We start from the raw sequence: 21,896 nt of genomic DNA on the forward strand, positions 1-21,896 counted from the left end.
AAAAGATTAAATCTGCTTTCTTAATTTTTGAGTGGAAAGGATTGACTCTTTCTTCTTAATGTTTTAGTATGTGCAGTGTGCCCTGACATAGCCCATCTGTCTGTCGCTGACCATTTTTACCAGATAACTTTGAAAAAACACAAAGGCTGATCAGGCAAACAGGTTGAGGTACTGATGAATCTACCAGTGACTGTGACAACTTTCCTAAAAAATGTGTTTCTGCAAAGACTTGCAATTTTTATGTTGCCAGCATTTTACCCCAGGTACATTGAAAGCAGTATGACTGCATTGTAGCTGCTGTGTAGTTTGAAAGCTTACAGACACTTTGAGTACTGGAATTATATTAGACTCAGCAGTGCCCCACGACACAATTTAATTTACTCTGTTTCTCAGAGCAATAGGTCTGAGAATTAATTGACCATTAGAACTCTCCTTCTCAAGCACCTAAACTAGCTTGAGATCTCTACACTGTCTGAAAACCCAACTTAGGATGCATCCAAAGGAGCCATTCACTTTGTGTGCAGCCTTGATGCCCCATGTGGGACACAGCCTGGGGCACTACTGCCTGTGAATGTTGCTGTGACACACATCACCCCTCTAGCAGAGCAATATTTAATATAAAAAGTATGGCCATTGAAATTGTGGCCAGAAGCAGAAACCTGTGAATCTAGAATTAGACGGATCAGTCTTTATAGCCTGGGATTAAGGAATCAAGCTAAAACCAGCCCAATCCAACTTAATGTGTAGAGGAACAAAAAATGCCACTAAGAGGCCTGGAAGAGTGTGGCCAGCAGGTCAAGAGAGGTTGATCCTCTCCCTCTACTTGGCCCTGGTGAGGCCACATCTGGAGTACAGTGTCCAGTTCTGGGCTCCTCAGTTCAAGAAAGACAAGGAGTACCAGAGACAGTCCAGTGGAGGGCAACAAAGATGAGGGGTCTGAAGCACCTGTTTTATAAAGAGAGACTACAGGAGCTGGGCCTGTTTGGTCTAGAGAAGCCTGAGAGGACATCTCATTGATGCGTATCAGTACTTCAAACGCAGGTGCCAACAGGATGGTGCTAGACTCTTTTCAGTGGTGCCCAGCAACAGGATGAGATGCAATGACCATAAATTAAAACAAAAAAGTTCCACCTAAACATGAGGAAGAACTTTACATTGAGGGTGGCAGTGCACTGGAACGGGCTGCCCAGGGAAGTCATGGAGTCTCCCTCTCCTGAGACATTGAACACCCACCTGGATGTGTTCCTGTGGCAGGGGTTTGGACGAGGGGATCTCCTGAGGTCCTTTCCAACCCTAACGATTCTTTGATTTTGTAAAACGGAGTAGATGTAACTTGCACATAACAGACATGGCACGTTTCAGATAAAAACACTACAAAGTAAATTTTACTTTCTATTTGCCAAAGCAGACAACGCACACCAGAAAGGCTGAAGGCTTCGGAGTTTTGTTTCATGTCCCTGACACTTCGGGCGTGGGGTCAGTGTAACCACCAGCTCTCCTGCACACCAGCACCCGGTACCGAGGTGACGCGGCCTGGTCCGCTCCAGCTCGACACTCCCAGCCCTGGGTGTCCGAGTCACCCGGTCCCCGCCGGCCCCGAGTGCCCCGCTGGCTGCCCCAGCAGCAGCCCCGCCGGTAAGGGCGGGCGCCCTCTCCGGGCGGGGCCGGGCCGGGGCGGGCCGAGCGCCGTCGCCGGCCGGGGCGGCGCCGCCAGAGGAGGGTCCCGGCGGGTCCCGGTGCTCCCTGCCCCGCCTCCGCCGCCCCGCCCGGCCCGTCCCGGCCCGGCCCGTCGCGGTCCCCCCGCGCCCGCACGGACGGTCCGGCGGGCCCGTGGCCGCCATTGGCTCACGGCGCCATCCGGGCACTCGGCGCGGCGTCGCCGCTCGGCCCCATCGTCCCAATATGGCGGAGGTGAGCGGGCAGAGCGGGCCGGGCGCGGGGCTCGCCCGGCGCCCCGCGGAGCCCCGCGCCCGCAGCGCCCCCGCGCCGCCCCGGCACCCCCGGGAGGCGCCCCCGCGGCGGCGCGGCGGGACTGACGGGGCGGCGGGGCCGGGGCGGCGGAGCCTGCGCGACCAGGCCGCGGGGCGGGCGCGGTGCCGGTGCGCGGCCCGCGGGCGGCGGAGGGGCCGCGGGACGGGCCGGCGGTGTCGCCGCTGCGGCGCGGGCCACGGAGAACCGCCCGGAGGGAGGGAGAAGGAGCGAGCCCCGGGCTGGGAGCGGGGGAGGAGGCAGCGGCCGGTCCGGTTCGTGTCACGTCCCGCCCGGCCGGGGCCGGAGGGAGCGGGAGCGACGGCCGGGCCTGGCGCGGCCCCTGGGGGGGCCTTATGCCAGGGGAGGCGGAGGGATGGAGAGCGGCAGGCGGGAGCGAGGGAAGGAGGGATGGGCGAGGGTGAGCGGGATGGAGCGGCCAACAGGGCGGGACGCTGGGGCTGAGGCTGGAGGGGAGCGGGGGAAAGCGGGGCGGCGGGGAAGCGGGGCAGCTCCGACGGCTGCGTGAAATGAAGAGCCCTGCTTGCTGCCGGGCCGCAGGGAGCCCGCTCTCAGCTCGCCCGCTCTCAGCTCGCTCTCTTTTCCCTGCAGGCTTCCTTTGGGAGTTCGAGCCCAGGTTCGTCCTCGCCCACCTCCTGCATCGGCACCCGGCTTGTCGCCCGCACGCCGCTCTCTCCTTGCTGCTCCTTCCCAAATTTATCCCCTCGTAGCTTTCCTAAGGCTTCGTGTGCACGCTGTTAACCGCCTGCCAGGTTTTTAAGAGGAGATGCGCGCTGCGGAATCCTTCACTTAAGTCCAGTTGCAGTTAGAAATTGACTGCTCAGAACCAAAAATGAAATCAAAGTTTTTAGCACTTTTAATACAGCATCTCAGTAAAGCCATATGGCCTGGAGAGAGACAGCTTCTCTTGCTGCTGCTAAGAACAGGCTTGTCTAAATTTTTGACTTCTTGGTAGTAAAAGAAAATGTTTAAAATCAGAACAAGTAATTTTTATGGCTGTAACTAAATACTGTTAAGGTTCTTTGGAACACATTATATCCAACCAAGCATCGTTAACATCAGCCAAACTATTCTCAAATATTTGGGGAACATATTTGCTTCTATGCAAATGCATTCTGCAGTGTTTGTCATAATCTTTAACTACTATGGAACTTCTTGAACTTGTATTTTTCAGTATAGTTTTAAATATTTTAAATGGAGTATTGAACATTCAGAACTACAGGAGAAGTGGAACTTTTTAATGTAAAATCTGTGGAACAGAACTTCCCCTTGAGTTAAATGGAAAACTAGTTAGAAAAGCAATTACTATCAGTAATCTTGAGCACACCCTTATAAATACATGTTACATTAAGGCAGTTGATGCTTTCTTAGAGCTTGAGCAGGATGTGATGGCCAGCAGCAGGAGAATTAAACACATAATATCGTTATTGGAACTGTAGTAGCATTGACGGCATTGATTTCTGAAAGTTCTATGAGACCGTAATATGAATAGCATGTGAAAAAACACTTTTGGCCTGAGTGTTTCTCTGCAGTATGATAGTACAAACTTTGACTTTACTTTGCTTGCTTTGTCTTAAGCAAGCTAAACAAAGTTCAATTACTTGCATGTACAGAATGAACATTTACCATAAATGATGAAAAATTGCATTCCGTAAGGTTCAGAAGTGTTGGTATATACAGCTGTCTCTTTCAAGGCTGAAAGCAGTGCAGAGAGGAATACTGTAGTATTTTTTGAAGAGGGTTGAAAATTTGTAGCTATTTCCTTCAACACTTTTGAAGAAGTTCCTTGATAGAAATAATTCTTGATAAACCTTTTCATTGATGCTTGAAAGCTAAGGATTGCAACAGAGGACTAGTATGTAAGGGGAAACCAGAAGTGAAAGAGGATTATCCTAATCTGTCTTTTTTCTCCAACCTGAAAGCCATAAAAAAATGAACATTAAAGAGCAAAGCAACCCTGTAATTTGGTGATTCTTTGCTGTAGAACACTGACTACTGGTGAAGAATATTTTCATCTTCAAAACTTGTTGAATCTAATGATAATCTTTGAAATTACAAAGTGCATTTAAAATAACAGTACTTTTTTGATGACTTTTGAGTATCATCTTCAGTAATGAAAAAGTGTCTGTTGGACCACAGACCTGTTACACTGTCTTGTTAATTAATATGTTCCATTAGAAGCATTTTGTTATTTTTGGTGTATTTTCCATAATATTTCTTGAAACTCTGCTGTGCTTTTTCTTCTAGATCAAGTACTACAAATTAATTTTATTCGAAGATCCGTTTGTCAGGCTAAAGCAATTGGAAGCGAGTCTCACTTTATTTTGCTGTTAGTAGGATGTGAATTCATAACCTAAGTTACCTGTTTGCCAGTGAAAAACTATGCTTGTTACCATATAAATCACATCAATAAAATCAGAGTCTATAGATCACAGTCTTCCAGCTTCTGATATCTTGTGATGTGTGTGCTTTGTATCTTAATGATGATTTCAAGGGTGTTTTGAGCAAACTTTTATTCAGTATAATATTAGTTTGGGATTGTACTGCCTGAAACTTTGTTTTACTTGTTTAGGTGCTTCTCCCTCGTATTCTGTTTGTAGAAAGAGAGAAAACTGTAATTTTATTATTATGCTTAAATTATGCTTATTACTTAAAAATATGAAAAGGGAAGGTCAGCTAAAGCAGTTGAATTTGTGAAGTACTTACAAATTTGTTACTCCACTGAGAGCTGTCACCCTGTTGGTAAAAGAATTCATGCAACTTTTTTTACTGGGATTTAATTTCGTATGATGGTATAGGGAAAAAATTTCTCAAATTAAGGTTTTTTTTTGATAGTTGGCTCTTTATCATCTGAGGATCATGACTTTGACCCATCTGCTGAAATGCTGGTACACGATTATGATGATGAGCGAACTCTCGAAGAGGAGGAAATGATGGAAGAAAGCAAAAATTTCAGCTCTGAAATTGAAGATTTAGAAAAGGTAAGAGTGACTCTGTCCCTTGTGAAATATATATTGTAACTTTTCTAGTGAAAAGAACATTCAACCTGTCCTTCAGTTTGTATTGTATAGTGCTGTTTTCTGCAAAAATACTTTTGCAGCTTGTTTAAAAGAAAGTCAGGTTAGGATGTAGATGTAGCAGTGTATCCTCACAGAAAAGGCTGAACTTACCTTCTCAAAGGTATTAGTACTCATATTTTTTTTTTTATTTAGTACCACATTTGCTTTGGTAGAGAAATCACTGACGCAGGTTTTAGAGTCCTGTCATCTAAGATCACTTGTATGTTGAAACTGTACAATATACGTACTATTAAAGTGACATCTAGCTGCATTTCATTATGTTGGTCAGGTTTTACTTTTCCAATATGCAGACAAGCAATCCTGGTTTAGGCATGATGGGTCACAATAATTTGCTATATAAATGATATTTCTGTGTCTTAGTTTCATCAGTTTAGCATTCAGTGGATGTACAAAATGATCAGTGTGCTCTTTGGCTTTTCCTGTTCCCTTTTATCTTCTTCATAAGTTTTTCATATTTACACCTCTTGTTCATCCATGGCAGTGCATCACCCATTCTCAGTGCCTGCTGAGTGCTGAACACCCACAAATTGGTGCTCTTTGCATTACTGTTTGGTGACCCACTTACACCACTCAGCATAACTGCAGGTTTTGGTCAACAGACTTCGAAAAAACTGATTTTTAGCATCAAATACAAGGCTGTGTTTATGTAGTCCATGTAAAAACAGATTTTCTAAATGTGGAGTTGACAGTGCTTATACTCCTGGGGTTTTTTTGCCTTACTGCCTTTACAATTACATTTTTGCTGATTGAGTTTGCTGTTATAGTAGTGAAGGAGTTTGCGAGGTCTGATGGTTAAAGTGGAGTTGTTACTCCACAAAGTTCTCTTACTGCTTCTATGATAGAAGAAAGAAGAACTGAGAGACACACGTCTTAAACAGTTTATTACTTTAGTTCCTGATCCTGGAAAGACTTGGACATGAGTTTCCATTTACCCATTGTGAAAAGTCTTCACAGGACTAAGACCTTGCCTGACTAAAGAAAAAAAAGCAATTTAATCAGTGTATGAGTTCAGCAGTAAATTTTTAGAGTTATAACTTTCAAAGGTATAAATATTTGAAAATATTTTTAATACTTTGATGTCTTGAACCAGGTAACTACAAAAAAACTTCACTGTTTTTTGTTTTATTTATTGTATTAGGATGTAAGTATGATGATAGTTACTAGAATGACTTGATCAAAAGCTATTGGAAAAGACAAGTTAAAAATCAAGCCTTTCTCTTGATTTTTGCCTTCTCTTGGCTGTCTTTCTTCTCTTACCTTGTCAATGGTTAATATAAAATACATTGTGCAGGAGATGAAAAGAAGGGCTTTAAAGTTGCTATATTGGTTTACTTTGTGGGGGTTTTCACGTGTGCAGCTGTAGCTATGTAGGAATAAAGTCTTCAGGGTTTTCTGTATTTCTCTTGAAGAAATATTGACAAATCATGTTCTACATCAGACAGGGAGCAAATTTTTAATACTTACTCTTTAGTTTCATCCAGTAAAATGTTTTCCCCAATAGCTTGACAGGACTTCACTATACGCCAAGAGACATGTTTATAAATTGCTGTTATCAAAGAATCACCGTATCTTAAACCTTTAATCATTCCTGCTTTCAGTTGAGTTTTTCTTTGGTTTTTATTTCTGTTCTTCAGAATATGTCTTACCTTCTTATGCCTGACCTATTTACAAGTAATTGGCTGTAGTGTTGAAATGTTGTAATTCTTATTGTATTAGGAAGGAAACATGCCACTGGAAGATTTACTAGCATTCTATGGCTATGAACCCACAATTCCAGTTATGCCTGGTTCCAGTGCGAATAGCTCTCCAAGTGAACTTGCAGATGAACTTCCAGATATGACTCTAGATAAAGTAAGTCCAGAACCATTTTTACCTGAATTGTTTAAAAGCAGAAATCTCGGTGGCCTTAAATTATGTGTCATTATCTCTTGATGTTACAAAATACGTCTGTTGTTATATTTGATATATATTCTCTGGGATCCTACCTTTTCATGGATATTGGGCATCTAGTTCTAATAATGACAGTTTCAAATGTATAGCAACTTCAGTGTTACTATATTAGTACAAAAGAAAAATCAGGATGTCAACAGTTCTTCTAAAACACATGCAAAGAACGTTTAAGTATGAGGTTTGTTAGTTGTTTTGGGGTTTTTTTTTAGTTAAGAAGTGGGATTTTTCGATAATGTATGCGATGTCCAGAAATAACTTCGACTTCCACCACATATCAAGTACCAAAATGGTATGAAAATAACTTGAAAATGCACTCTTGATTGCTTTGTAATTTTATTTTCAAATGCATATCATTTAGGAAGGTCTCAGCTTTGAGGAATGAGAGAGAGGTTGTTTTATGTGCAGTGACTATATGTGTTGCACTGCTGATATAAAAACCTGAAACTTCAGCTTTTGTGGTTTGCAAGTTAACTTTAAATTCTGAGATTGTATTCTGATTTTTGCTACAAAGCACATGCAGCTTGTAGTTGAGCTTAGAAAGTATGCAAGTAGTAAGTATATGTCTTTTATTTTTCCTGTATGATGTAATGGTAAACTCCACAGAAAGAAGGGTATAATGATGGCTCTGCACATCTGATTCTCATTAGGATTCACGATTGTGTTGAGGCTACAAAAATGTAGTTGGCTTGTTGTCTAATACAGTTCTTTCCCTTCCAAATCTCAGTCAGAGGGGTTCAAATATGTCTGCTAGTGGACGCAGTGTGCTTTTTCTTTCTTAATATCATTTCTTTAACCTACAAAAACATCAGATTTTTTTGTGTTTTGGAAAGTTGTCTATTATTTGGAACTATTCCTCTCAGCAAAAGTCTACAAAAAACCTGGCTGGGATTTTTTTGGTTTGGTTGGCTTTTTCCCCAGAGTTTAGGGGGCAGTAGGCTTCTAAAGCTTCAGTATATCTGTGATGCAAAGAATGACAGAATACTAAATATGTGAGGCAGTTTCCATTGGTGTTTTTTACAGCAAGCAATTGGAGGAACATCTGGGATTGATGCTTACAAAAGTTAGTTCTTGTGCATCGGTTTTGATAGGAGACAGAGGGGGAATGAACCTCTATGTTTGACTCTGAAATGAATGGTTATATTCTTAGAGTTAGTAGGGGCATACTAGCTTTTTAATTAAGGGAGTACGGTCAGCTAAATTTGCTTATGGTAAGGTAACTCATTTTAATTAATGAGGTTTACAGTTGGCTGAATCTAAATGCTTACCAGTCTATAGTCACTCTGAGGTTTTATTATTTTATTTTAATGATACAGGAGGAAATCGCTAAAGACCTCTTGTCGGGTGATGATGAAGAAACACAGTCCTCTGCTGATGACTTGACACCATCAGTTACTTCACATGAGGCTACTGACTTCTTTCCTCGGCCATTAAGATGTAGGAAACCTGATTTTGTAATAGTACTCAAAAAAGTCATAGCGTTATATATAGCTTCATATCTTAAAACACCAAAATTGAGGAGTAATGCTCACTGTACCAGGAGTTGAGAAACAGTGCTTTGCAGGATGTTGTACATGAACATTGCCTTTGGGTTGGTATTATTGATTACTTAAAAGACTAATATTTGGTTCTGTGCTCAAAGCACAAGTAAAATTAATTTCTCTATAAATACAATGACTTCATAATCAGTAGTTAGTACAGTATTGAGGAACACCCATCGTGATTTTCAATATGTTAGTGAATTATATGAATATGTAACCCATTCTTTTAAATTAGTGTTTCTCTACTAAAATTTTTGCTGCTGCTTTTAAGCCAGTGACTTCTCCGTGCAGCCTGTGGATGTGAACTGGGACGCAGTGTCTTTGTGATTATTTCCCTTCACACATTCAACACTTTTCCATAGGACTTCATGGGGTGAGCCAAAGTAGTTTTATATGGGATGGGGCCTGTAAACCCATGACCACCAAAATTTCACTATCCATGGAGCTATGATGGGAAAGATCTGAGAACCAGTGGTTCGGTTATCCAACCTGGATGAGATATTCCTGATTGCCTGTTGCATCTCATTTGTTCACTGGTGTCCTAGAGTTAGAGCAGTGTGGAAGACTTTTATCACAGTTTTAATTTGGCAAGTATCTTAAGGTATTCCATGGGGGATTTCATTCCTCTAGAGGAGGGGGGGATAAAGGGAAAGTGCTGCCTCAGTCACCAGCAGTCATAGCCCTTTGCATGCTGCTGTCTGATAAATGCAAGACATTTGTATTGAAAGAGAGATACAAAAAACTTAACAATTATAATGCCCCTTTTTCAGTTAAACAAACTTCAAAACATGCTGGCACTTGTGAACTGTTAAGAAATACGACATTTTAAATGTGGCAGCTTCCTACAAAAAAGTTCTCAGCTCCTCATCTGTACTGAGGATTAAGAAGCAGTCATCTTTGTTCTCAGCTGTCATGGTTTTCTTTAAAAATGTTACTTTGTTAGAACATTAAGCCAGACATTTTAAAATCAAATATCCACCATTTCAGGGAAGGAGATGTCAGTTCTCTGTGCTTTTGGCAGTCCCATCTTTTTTCTGGTCTCTGTCCGTCTCCCAGATTCTAAGATAACATAAGTTTTAAGATATGCATATCTAATACATAACATAGACTGTTTTGCTAAGTTTACATTAATTGGGCAAAATAATTGCCTGTGATTGTCTAGGCATATTGTTCCATTCATTCAGGTTAGCTCCTTGCTTGCTACTTGTAAAACCAAAGAGAGAGATTGGTGATTTTAGTAATGACTACAGAAGAAGAGCCTCAGTCCATGCAGTCTTGGCTATTGTCTCTGATGTTCATGACGTTTTAGTTGTGATGAAGTTGATATTTCAGCCCAGTTTATATTTTTTTCTGATGTTGGAGAATACAAAATAGCTGTAATCATTCTGCTGGGGATTATACAACTATAAAAACAGAACTGGTTCAGAACCCAATACCATAGCGTTCCAGATTCTAAAATATGAGTTACTCTGTGGAGTAACGTATTTGCGCTGTTTGGAGGGCTCTGCTGTATTTCTTCCTAAGGGAAGGGAAAAAAAAAGATTAAAGAGGAATAAGCAGTCTTTTGCTGTCTTTTACTTATTCCATTTTGTGTGTCTCTCCTGTATCTTCATTGCGTGCTAAGGCAGCCTGGTTTAAAGGAATGTTTTGAATGCCCATTAAAACTTCTGATGAAAGGTTTTAATAGGTAATAAAGGCATGCCTTCAACTTTACTCTCTTTGTGATTAACCTGAGGCTATGTCATAGCCCTGGAAGTTGTCTGGTTTTTCTCTAGATATAAGCTTTTATTGAGAAAATCAACAAAAAAAAAATTGTCTCATTTCCATTTGACTGTTGGAAATACAGTAGATTGTGTCATTTACAATGATGAGAAATGTTTCAGTTCTGCAGTATACAAGTATCAGTGCGTTCTGACTTCATTCTAGTTTGGTTTTTTTGATAAAAATGTGGATCAATAGACACAATAAGTGTCTCCCTGAGTAAGAGCAGGTGCTCCTTTCAGAAGTAAATGATATCTTGTAGTTCTGTGCTTGAACAGAAAATTTTTCATAGCTAAAAGCAAACTTTTTTGTGTCTGAAGCAAACACCACTTACGATGGAGATAAGGAATCTGATGGTGAAGATGTAGAGGCAGACAATGGTAATTCATCTGAAGATTTGAGGAAGGTAATAATTATATTTTTTAAAAGTTAAAACTTTGGTGTTAAGAAAAATCCATTAAGATTTTTAGTATGTATCTAAAATGGCACCTTCATTCGGAGTTATGTCACGTGCCAGGTTAATGACATTTTTTAATACTTCCATACACAAAATATTGTTAATAACTTTCTCTCTTCATTTTTATTACATTTTCAGGAAATAATGGTTGGTTCACAATACCAGGCTGAAATTCCAGCTTACCTTGGCAGATGCAGAGATGATGAAAAGGGTAAGTTCTTCTAACTTTTACTTCTTATTTTATGTTTATACATAGCACTTGATGGAAAAATGTTATTTAAATTTGTAAGGTCAATTCAATTCCCTATCTAAAGTCTCAGAGACCATTAAAAATAAGGCACTAGAAAATTGAAGTAGCACAACTATATACTTAAATCTCAGAAATGTGTCTCTTCAACTTGGAGAGGACATTCTTAAGACAAAAGGAGGGTTAATTCTGAAGTATCCAGTAGTATTAGGAGGCAACCAACTGTAGGTCAAGAAGGGAGTCCGTCATTGGAGAATCATAGCTAGTCTATGAGCATGTAACTTAATTTACACCGAAGATGTTCAAAACAGCCTTTTTCCTTGGTTGTTTTTTTTGGCAGGTAAAATCATGTGAGTTACAAAATTAATATGGAAAACAAAGCAATAAGCTATTTTAAATTTCCTTGTATAGGTCCTGATATACTGTCTCCTGTGCAAATTTAGGTTAAAAACTGCAGTTGTGCTAGAGTGGAAAAAAGAGCTTTATTTAGTTGAGTTTTATTTTGTTTCTTTAGAAACCAGCATATAGTCATGGAATTAAAAAGGCAAATAATGCAAAAAAATTTGCTCATCGGTGGAAAAGCTATGAAATTAAGAAATGGGTAGGGCGATATAATAATAAATGAAGGGCATTCTGGGTTTTTTCCTGTAAATTTTTGATATTCTCTAAGGTGCTTGTGTTCTGTTACTGTAACATTTAATGGGAATATTATTTGAGTGAATTGAGTCTTTTCAACATCGCCACCTGCTCTTTTGAGGAGAAGTCCTTTACAATAGAGAAGAAGAATGTTTGGTAGGGATGGAGCTGGAAATGTTAGGAAGCGAACATCTCCTGTGTTGCTTAAGATCTAGGAGAGCCTCCAATTTTTTAAGATTCAAGCATGATGCTAATGGGTTCCAAGAAATGGAGGAGTAAGGACTGGATTTATGTGGGTGATTCTTTTACTACTTCCACATCTTGACTTCTCCTCAGCCATGAACTAAGGAAGTGCTAATAACCAGAGGATGACCAAGGAGGGGTTAATCTGATAATTTTCTCTGTAATGAACTGGTAGTAGAGAGAACCAGTGAAAGTCTGATAGCATGGCCGAGAGCAAAGGGGTAGCTCCCAGCTGAGAGGGCTCAAGGAGCATCTTTTGCGTCATGGACTCCAGCAAAAAGCATTGTGTGGTCTTGGTTGATAAACAAAGCTGAAGAGGAGTGTCAGTGGCACTCTGAAAGGTTGGGCTTGGTTGTAGGGGTGGAGGATTCTATGAAAGCCTTTTCTGTACTCCCTGAAAAGCTAGTTACGGCAAACAGGGGCTTACATTTATGCTATGTAGTCCCAGCTACCAGAATTGTGCTAGAAAGCAGTTTTGCTCTCCTATAAATTTTACACTTGTAACATGTCTGTCTGAAAGCTTTCCATGTTGTTAAGCTGTAAAAGAAGTTTCAGAGGTCTCATTCTATTCCTCATGTTAGCCTAATGTTGTTTCCTGCAGTTTTAGGAGAGCTTTGAGCATCTCCTTCTTTTCTGCTGTAACAGCCATTATGACTCTGTGTTTGAATTAAGTAACTCAAATTCTCTATTGCCAAGAGACTACATGAAGATGTGCAGTGGTAATCACATCTGTTGATCAGAGGAAAGGATTTACAGTTTGATCTACTATTGAAATATATGCACAGACTGACAAAGGTTCAGGTCAACTCTTGTGCACTTTCAATATATCATCCTTGAAATTAACTATCTGAGAGTTGCAGACATCATTTCAGTGTATTGTGGAGGACAGTACACCCTAATCACTTCAAAGCATTCAACATACCAAGTTCTCAACAGCATTCAGTTGCTAATGAATGGAAAAACAAATCACCACATTGCCATATAATAATTTATAGTTTTTGGCAAATTTTAGTTGAAAATTACTAAATAGCTGAAGTGATCTGCAGTTTAAAAGTGGTGTGATTTGATTACTTCTTTTTTACTGGTCTTTGTATTTGTGAAATAGCTTTTAATGCTACAGCCTTAAAAATGTTATAATTGGCATTAATGGATTTCTGTTTTATCAGTTTATGAAAATGAAGACCATTTACTTTGGAAACCCGATGTGATCTCAGAAAGTAAAGTTAAAGAATACCTTTTTGAAATCTCCTTAAGAACAGGAAATGAAAAAATGATTGGCAGAATTCCTGAAGGACTACATACACGGGACAATGAACAAGTAGGTTTTATATCCTGTTCCATTTGTGACACAGCACTTGGTAATTAACATGTGGTCTCTTTCTCTGCCTTGCATTATAAAGGCACCACTACTCAATTTCTTCATTCCTTAGTCGGATATTATTGGATCAAGATCTTACTTAAAATTTTTAAGCACATGCTTAAAAATCTTGAGTATTTGAATGTTGGCAGTGTTGTGATCTGTGATGTTTCTGATTGTCATACTGTTGACAAATCCAGCCTTTTTAATAATTGCATATAATGTTTTACATTTTTTTAAATTAAATCTTGCCTCAACTTTTGGGTGGTTTGGGTTGTTACTTTTAAATTTTCATCATGTGTAAAGATAAATCCTCTTTTTTTTTTTTTTTTTTTTTTGCATTAGATATGTTTACTGGAACACTGATTTTGGAGGTCCGTATTGGATATTAGAAAACTCTGACTCTTTCTAAAAACTTTTCCTATTTTATAGGCGCTGTATGAACTTCTTAAAAGTAGCCATAATGTTAAAGAAGCAATTGAGAGATACTGCTCAAATGGAAAGGCATCTCAGGGTAAGAGAATACCTGGTTTGTCAGTAAAGTGTGTTTCCAAAAAAAAAAGGTTTCATGGAAAATCCTTGAGTAGGAATCAGATTATCAAGCACATCCCTGTCCTGATGACTTTAGCACAAATTAGATATAATCTGACAGTCAGCCAGCTGGAAGTTCTGCTGCAGAAGTTTGCAGTTGGTAGAAAGGCTGAGGGGGTTGCTTTTGACCTTCCTTTCTTTCCTCCACCGCTGTTGTAACACTGAAACAGGTTGAGGAGAGGGGTGGGGAGAGATGCGGTTCTGCTCCCATAAAGCAGTTCTCACCCACTGTGTAGTATCTCTTCGCGATTATGATTGATTACAGTCTGATGACATTTGTACCAAAATCAGGAGGACACAGCTGGGTACATAAATAAGCCCCACTCCATTCCTCTCTGTGCTAACATTTGTGTTGTGCCAATCCTAAATGGATTCTATTGTACAGTTCCATAGGGCATGGAGAGCTTTGCTTGAGTCTCCTTGGAAAATAGGCTTCCATCTTGTTTGTCCCTATTATTTATTAATCCCTTAAATGAAAACCAGAGTCTGTCATTTAACAAAGATGGTTCTTTGTTCTTTATTTTTGGCTGGATCACGTTAAGTATAGTCTCAGTCAGTTTGTCCTGTATGGCTGCCTGACCTAGGCTCAGTGCTGACACCTTTTACACCTTTTCCAGGAGTCCACTACCTCACCCGGGGGTTTATAAGATCAGGTAGGATGTTGTATGTTCTGGGGAGTCTTGTTTCATGCTGCATCCCTCCACTTGCTGTGTCAGGTTGGAATTGTCCTTTTGATGACAGTTCACCCCATCCTGTTTCTCAACTGTGATTTACAGTGCGTGCACCAAGGCTGGCACTCAGGCTGGTAGCTGGCTCCTGGGTCAGACATGGCCTAGGCTCCTGAGTGCCTTAGAGGGTGTGGGCCTAGCGCTGTTCCTGTGGTTTGCACAGCAGGGCTGAGCTCTCTCAGGCTTCCTTCGCTCCTTTTTCCAACAACCACTGTTCTTTGTATCCTGTGTAACAAATATTGAGAAAAATTATCACACCACCTCAGTGATATTATCGAACACTATTTTTTGATGACAAACTTACTAAAAACAATAAACCTTTCAAATAACCTTTGCCCTCAAGGATGAAAGATTTCAGAAATCAAGCTCTTCTAGATGATTCTTTGTAAAGAAGAATGTTAGATTTCAGGTAGGATAGCTTCTCAGTAGGGGAAATAACATGAATCTACATAACTGAATTCCTTTTTTTTTTTTTTTTTAAATGCATTTGGATATTCGTCCATTAGGAACAAAAATTTTATTCTTTGTCAGAGGTTAGTGAGTGAAATCAAGTTTCTCATGCTACTTTTATAATTTTCTAGAAGAGATGACAGCATGGACAGAAGAAGAATGCAGAAGCTTTGAAAATGCACTTCTGATGTATGGAAAAGACTTTCATCTCATACAGAAAAACAAGGTTAGTATTTTACAGTTAAATGGAAGAGTTGGTAAATGGTATGATACTGAAACTACATGAAGGCAATCTCTTTGTCAGAAGCCGTACAAAAGAGGGAAAAAGAAGCATATTAAAATAAATTTGGCATTTTTGAACTAATTTTTCCTTTCCCTGCATTAATATTTCCAAATGTCACTGGAAATATTAGGCATTGCAAGATGGGTCAATATATTATCTCTGAAATCAACTTATGTTAACATTACTTATATTTATGCATGTGCATTACAATTCAACTTAAATTCGTGCCTTTCCTGAAAGGGAATAGTATTTCTATACCGTGGCTGTAGGAGGGGAGAATGCATGTTTGCCTAATTTATTTTGCCACCAGGAAGGTGCAAGTTTACAGAATCAGGCTGAGCTCTGTGTTTTCATAAAGTGGAGTCATCCATAATACTTACTCTCTTTTCTGAGCCAAAAAGGAGTTCTAATCTTGGTCTGGATTGCTTCTGATTGACTCTTCTGTGCCTGAAGAATAGAGCTTTTTTAAATTTTTTGTTGTCAAAAAAGAGCAGTTGACAATATCAGTGTTTCCAAATTTCCTGTCTACCTCCTTTATGCTTTTGATACTACATTGAAGGGGTTTTTTCTTTAGGAGTCTGCTTGTTTTTATTGCATTTCAGGTAAACTTTATAGGGTTGTGGTTGCTCTTCAACAACTGTCTGCTGGTCTTGCCCACTACCTGGTTTAACCTATCCTAAGTAATTTGGGTGGTTCAGATTTTAAATGGACTTTACAAATAAAAATTAATGCATCAGAGATTAAATTATATTTTCCAACACGGAACAAAACACATGTGTCACTATGGACCAGAATTTGTCTAAGAAATCTCCTGGATTTTTTTCCCAGGTAAAAGGCCAGAAAGTTTAGGGAAGGTTCTGGGATCCAGCATAAGGTAACGTCACTTGAGTACAGCAGGTATCAGCTAGAAAAGATTAAGAGGGTGGAGGAGCTTAACGAGATGTGTTTCCTTATCACTGCACTGCAAAGCTTTGTTAACTGGGACTTTATGCATGTGGACACCTGTTAATTTCCTCCCCTGCCTGGTATGTCTGTGCCTAAACTAGCAAGGTTTACTACTGCACCCAAGGCATTTTGGATTCGCCACTGATGTTTCTGTATGTTTGAGAAAGCTCAAATATATTTTACTGCCAGATTGTATTAGAGTTGTATATTATAGTTGTAAAGCTGGAACTGTGGGTGATGTGATGATGATGTGAAGTGTTTCTGCATCAAAAAGTGAATATAAATAGAAATAATGACTTTTTCTCCAAGAATCTGACTTCACATAGCAACCTCCATTTTGGGGAAAGAGACAAACAGTTAACATAGATCAAAATGAGTCTTTTCAGTCCTCTATACCTTCTCAACAAGACCACAGTTTTATTTTGTTTAAGCAATTGCTGTCATGATTTGACAGCTCTCTGTTGCCAGAGCCTACATGGTTCTGGGCTTTCCCCAAAGGAATACGTACCCACAGTCTTCTATGCTTCACTTCTCTTAGGTCATTAATTTGCTCAGCTTTTGCCATCCTAAGGGAGGGCATATCTTGCAGTTTAAAAAATGTTTTTGTATATATAAGTACTTCAGATGTAGTTAGAGTTTCAATCTAGTTTGAAAAAAAATCTAATAACATGTAGAGTAGAACAAATGTAATACTTGAAACAGTAGGGCTGTTTGAAGTCTGCAAAGGTTTGTTCCAGAACGATTAGAACTAACAATATTGCAGGATTGGGAACTGGGAAGATGACAAGTCTTTGCATTAATCTTATAAATTATTCTTGTTGCCCTTTAGGTAAGAACCAGAACAGTTGCTGAGTGTGTGGCTTTCTACTACATGTGGAAGAAGTCAGAACGTTATGATTACTTTGCTCAGCAAACAAGATTTGGAAAGAAGAAATATAACCATCATCCAGGAGTTACGTAAGTAAAATGTTCTTGGAATGGGTTTTCTGTTGCAAATCAGAAATGTAGAAGACATCCCCCCCACCCCTCTTATGTCATTGCAGTGTAAAGCTTCAGTGGCTATGGCAACTGAAATTAAACCTATCATCATTTATAGCTTTTGTTTTCCAGTTATATAATACCTGATGGATGCAATATTCTTTTAGGGACTACATGGATCGTTTGGTAGATGAAGCAGAATCCCTTGGTGGAGCAGTGCATTCTTCAGCCTTAACATCTAATAGTCGAACAGAAAGCATTCCTGATCAACAGCTAAGCATTCTGAACTCTATCACTGCCAATGAGTTGACAGGTAAATCAAGAAAAAAAAATATCTTGGTTGGAACTACACAAACAACTATTTCATTTGCATTTGTGTTCATCTGTTTTCCAGCACTGACCAACAGTGTAGCTACAGTCTGCCACACTTCAGACGTGAACTGCCTGGATGACGCCTTCCCTCCCATGGACAGCTTACCCCGAGCACCAGTTAATCATGTGCCTGTTGGAACAGAAGAATTACTTAACTTGCCTAGCAATGGTGAAAGTGATTGTTTTAATTTATTTGAGACTGGCTTTTATCATTCAGAGCTAAACCAAATGAACATGTGCAGTGAGGAGGCAGAAAGACCTGCGAAGAGATTGAAAATGGGGATTGCTGTCCCAGAATCTTTTATGAATGATGTCTCTGTAAATAACCTTGGTGTGGACTTCGAAAACCACACACACCACATTACCAGTGCCAAAATGGCTGTTTCAGTGGCTGACTTCAGCAGTCTATCTGCAAATGAGACAAATGGTTTTATCAGTACCCACACTCTCCACCAACATGCTGCCCTTCACTCAGAATGACTGTGGAAACTTAAACAAACAGTGGGTACTTTATGCAGTAGTAGTAAACTTGATGGGAGCTATCAGGTTTGCTTAGTCTTTCACTGGAAGTTTGAACTTTATGACATCAGTGATGTCTTTGTATGTATAGAACTATATCTTGATTTATCAAGAGTAATTTCTTTTTTCAGTCCATAAATGTGGAAATGTCATAGGATGTGTGGCAGAGTTTGGGACTAAGAGAACTCTGTGGTGCAGCTTTAAGCTCTGCTTCAGTTTTTTTTCTAAAGCCTGTAGACGAAGGCCACCGTTTCAAAACCAGCACAGAAGTTCTGAACAGATTGGAGTGGCTTTTTTAGTCTAAGTTACTTTTGCCGTAATGGATGCAGTGGAGTAACAATGTTTACAGGTACCAATCCTGATCCCTGCTCAATGTAGCATTTTTTTTCCCCCCCTTATAAAGGCAGGGATGGGTTTCTTTACTTTAAACTGCACAAACATACAAGGATGTTTTTTAAATGGAACCTTCTCTCATGTGATACTAAACTTGAGCACTTCAGTTTACAAAATAGCAAATTCATGTTGGTGGAAGCTAGCACAAGGGACTTAAGATGAGTAAAGTGAAGATCTACACTTGAATGCTGTTGCAAAATTAAAGGTCATGGCTACCTTACACAGAAGTAATCATGCTGCCATAGATGTCTGTGTACTTTAAACTTAATTGGCTTAAACACATAACTTTCAGGCTATATTGTATTTGGATGGGGTTTGTCCACAATTTTGAAGAGTAATGCAATCGTGTACCTTACCTGTCCTAAGGCAGCTGATGTATAAAGCTACAGTCTGCACACCTTAGGATTTACCACTAAACAGTCTACATTTGGAAGACATCTTAAGTTGTTTGGAGCACTGCAGTTCTAAGTGTTACAGTTCTGAGGGACTATCTAGTTTATATAGTAATAGTAGAACCTTGAAGTACATGCTTGAAAGTTCTTATTTAGTGTGGATTGCATTTATTTTATTTGGCAAGTCGTTGGCTTCAAAATGGCACTTCACTTCCTTGGTCAAATAGGAAAGGATGAGTAAAAATGCATCCCATAAAAGCAAGTGTTTAACTGCATTACATTTTTTTTATTTTGAACCTTGAGTGCAATTTAGCCATCCAGGAAATTTGTCTTGCAAACATTTGTTCCAGTTGCTGCAGGAACCAAGCATAGTGTTGGCATGTAACATGTTGTAGCATACAACTTGCAGGGTGTTCTAATGAAAGCCTGAACCTCACTTCAGTAGGATTACCCCTTTGCCTCCATACTTTTTCTTTGCACTTGATGTATTACAAATTTAATTGCCACTAATTTGTTTTCATTATTCAAGCAATTAAGTTTGCATTGTTGATATTTTTAATAGTTGCTTCAAGGTTGTGCTGAGTAATTAGAAAGTAGTGAGTTTAATATTTGAAAGGGAAGAGGGTATTTATTATGCATACTGTGAACTGCATTGACATCCTGATTTTCAGATGCAGTATATGGAGTTTTCTTTACAGCATTGTAATGAAGATTGCTTTGAAGTGTTTATGCAATAGCACATTTACCATATTAAAAACAAATTAGTTTAGCACAGTGGACAAAAGTAGATACAGTTTTGTAATCAGTTCTTAACTTAAACATCTGAAATATTTAACTTTAGTAAGTACACAGTAAATAACGGGTAGCCTTGGCCCTGTGTTGTATTCTTGACATTTTTAGCCAAGTTCTCAGCTTCTTACTGCTGTGTTTTGTGCTGAACTTTGTACCTTGTTTCTTTTGTTTATGAATCAACCCATTTCAAGTAGTTTTGTAGAATTCTGGCCATAATCTTCCATTGTTATACATTCAAGTTTATCTATGGGTTTACAGTGAGTGGCTGGTCTGTATAAAAATCATACAAAGATGACTGAATGCTTATACCAGTTGCACTTAAATGAACATGCCCATTTTCATTAGCTGATGCAGTAATATACTCAGTTTATCTATGCATTGCTGGGCTCTTAATGTAGGCAGAGACTTGTCTAAGGCTTGGGTTGTCAGCAAGTTGAATGGACACTTTAGTTATTTAATAAAGACTTTGACCAAAATTCAGAAAATAGTATGAGAGAAAAATGATTTCTGGGTAGTCTAATATAAATGCTGATCTTATTTAGCCTGTTGGCTAGCTAGCTGGTATCGTTTACTTTTAATTCCATGTTAAAATGAGGCAATAATTTGCAAGATTTCGTAAATATGTAAATGCTTCATATCTTTTTAGATATCTCTTTCAATATTTTCTGACTACTTCTGTGTATAGTAACATTTTTGTGCATGCTTGATGTGACATTCATAAATTTGTACCACTATGACTTTATCCATGTAAAATAGCTATTTATTGAACTTTTCTTTAAAAAGCTGGACTTACTTTTTTCTCTCAGTTTAAACATTTAAATGGAGAACTTGTTACTGTTTATTAAAAGAATTGTGTTTTGAAAGTCAGCATGGAGATAACTGAATTGCAACCATATGAGGAAATTACAGTGCTTTGGCTATTACATGGTGAAGCACAATTCTTGTAACAAACTGTGATGAATTCTTTGTCCTTTGCCATGCGTTTTCTTCATACAAACAAACCAAAAAATCCATAATGGGCAATTGCAGTGTTGGTAAATGTATCCTTTTTATGTACAGGGAATCTGAAGAGGGTAGCAGATTCATTTAGAAGTGTAACTGGTGCTGTGATTATAGCAATACCACAGTTGGTCACACGTCATCTTCCCATGCTAGGTTCTTAAGTGTTTAGTCTTCCTCTTGGAATGGTCAAACTGCTGAATTTACTTGAAGGATGTACAATACAATACTGTTTGAAAAATACGAAATTGTGTACAATTAGGTCAATGAATTGTGCAATTGAAACTGAGAGTCAAAAATATAGGAAAACTTCAGTTCAAGTAGGACACAGTGATACTACTTAATTTTACCAAAGTCTCTAGTGAGTATTTCAACTTTGAATGTAAACTAATGGATAAACTGACCAACAGGGACACTATTGGCCCAGCATTACAAGCACATTGTCTACAGACAGGGATTTGAAATACAGTGATTTGTAAGATAATGACAAGGTTACTATTTTTATTATTCCTATTTTTCATTGAAAGAAGGAGGAAGATGCTATCAATTGTACAATAAAGTAGGAATGGTTATAGTCTTCCTAATAAAACAGAGATTCCAATTATTCTCAGTTCAAAGTAACTACCCTGTGCATAACAACAAATCAAGTGACAATCGGAACATGTTTTAGTATCAGATGTTCAAGAGGAAGTCGCTGTTGTTGCATTGGTTTTAATATTTGTACATAAACACTGATTTTTTTGAGCATTATTTTGTATTTGTTGTACTTTAATACCTGGTGTACAGTTCCAGAAATAAATGTCTGGAAACCTTTCTTTACTTGTAAAGCTCTTCATGCATCTGCACTGTGTTTGCTACTTCATTTCCAGAGATACATAGCAGCAACTCTGAATGCACTTTAAGAACTCTGGGTACCACCAAAGCACTTGCTACCACACACCTGATGGTGCACAGAGGAGTGAAAAATGCAGCATGCAGTGATGCAGGTAGCTACTGAGTAATGGTTTTCCTCAGACTTTTGAAACATTATGGCTAAAGTACAGCAAATCTCAGATGGGACTTAAATGTAGCTTCAAAGTACCACATTGCAGCAGTGTCACCCAGTGTTCAGATTACACTGTAAGCTGTGAGGAACACGTATCTGTTCTGTGTGGGAATAAAACTTGCCCAAATTCGTAAATCCATGTCAAACTGGA

The 21,896-nt window shown here is 39.2% G+C and overlaps 1 protein-coding gene across 2 annotated transcripts; it reads left to right on the forward strand.

Annotated features, from left to right (window-relative positions):
- Positions 1–1,779: 1,779 nt before the first annotated feature.
- On the forward strand, positions 1,780–21,514 carry MIER3 (MIER family member 3). 2 transcript variants are annotated; one of them, XM_048291391.1, is made up of 13 exons: positions 1,780–1,911; positions 2,581–2,605; positions 4,825–4,970; positions 6,786–6,920; positions 8,333–8,453; positions 10,639–10,724; positions 10,914–10,986; positions 13,068–13,219; positions 13,691–13,772; positions 15,162–15,253; positions 17,085–17,212; positions 17,401–17,546; positions 17,628–21,514. In XM_048291391.1, the coding sequence occupies exons 1-13, from the start codon at positions 1,903–1,905 to the stop codon at positions 18,083–18,085; spliced, it is 1,653 nt and encodes a 550-aa protein (XP_048147348.1). In that variant the 5' UTR covers positions 1,780–1,902; the 3' UTR covers positions 18,086–21,514. The 2 variants fall into 2 exon arrangements, with proteins under 2 accessions (XP_048147348.1, XP_048147346.1); XM_048291389.1 differs by having other exon boundaries at positions 1,781–1,911; positions 15,159–15,253.
- The last annotated feature ends 382 nt before the right edge of the window (positions 21,515–21,896 follow it).

This window comes from Corvus hawaiiensis, chromosome Z (assembly GCF_020740725.1).
Source record: "Corvus hawaiiensis isolate bCorHaw1 chromosome Z, bCorHaw1.pri.cur, whole genome shotgun sequence".
In the NCBI taxonomy this organism is placed as follows: Eukaryota; Metazoa; Chordata; class Aves; order Passeriformes; family Corvidae; genus Corvus; species Corvus hawaiiensis.

Excerpts from the sequence above, each read along its gene's own strand:
- MIER3 (XM_048291389.1), top strand. Across the intron at positions 4,971-6,785 it reads AAATTGAAGATTTAGAAAAG|GAAGGAAACATGCCACTGGA; the intron begins GTAAGAGTGACT and ends TTATTGTATTAG. Across the intron at positions 13,220-13,690 it reads ATACACGGGACAATGAACAA|GCGCTGTATGAACTTCTTAA; the intron begins GTAGGTTTTATA and ends CCTATTTTATAG.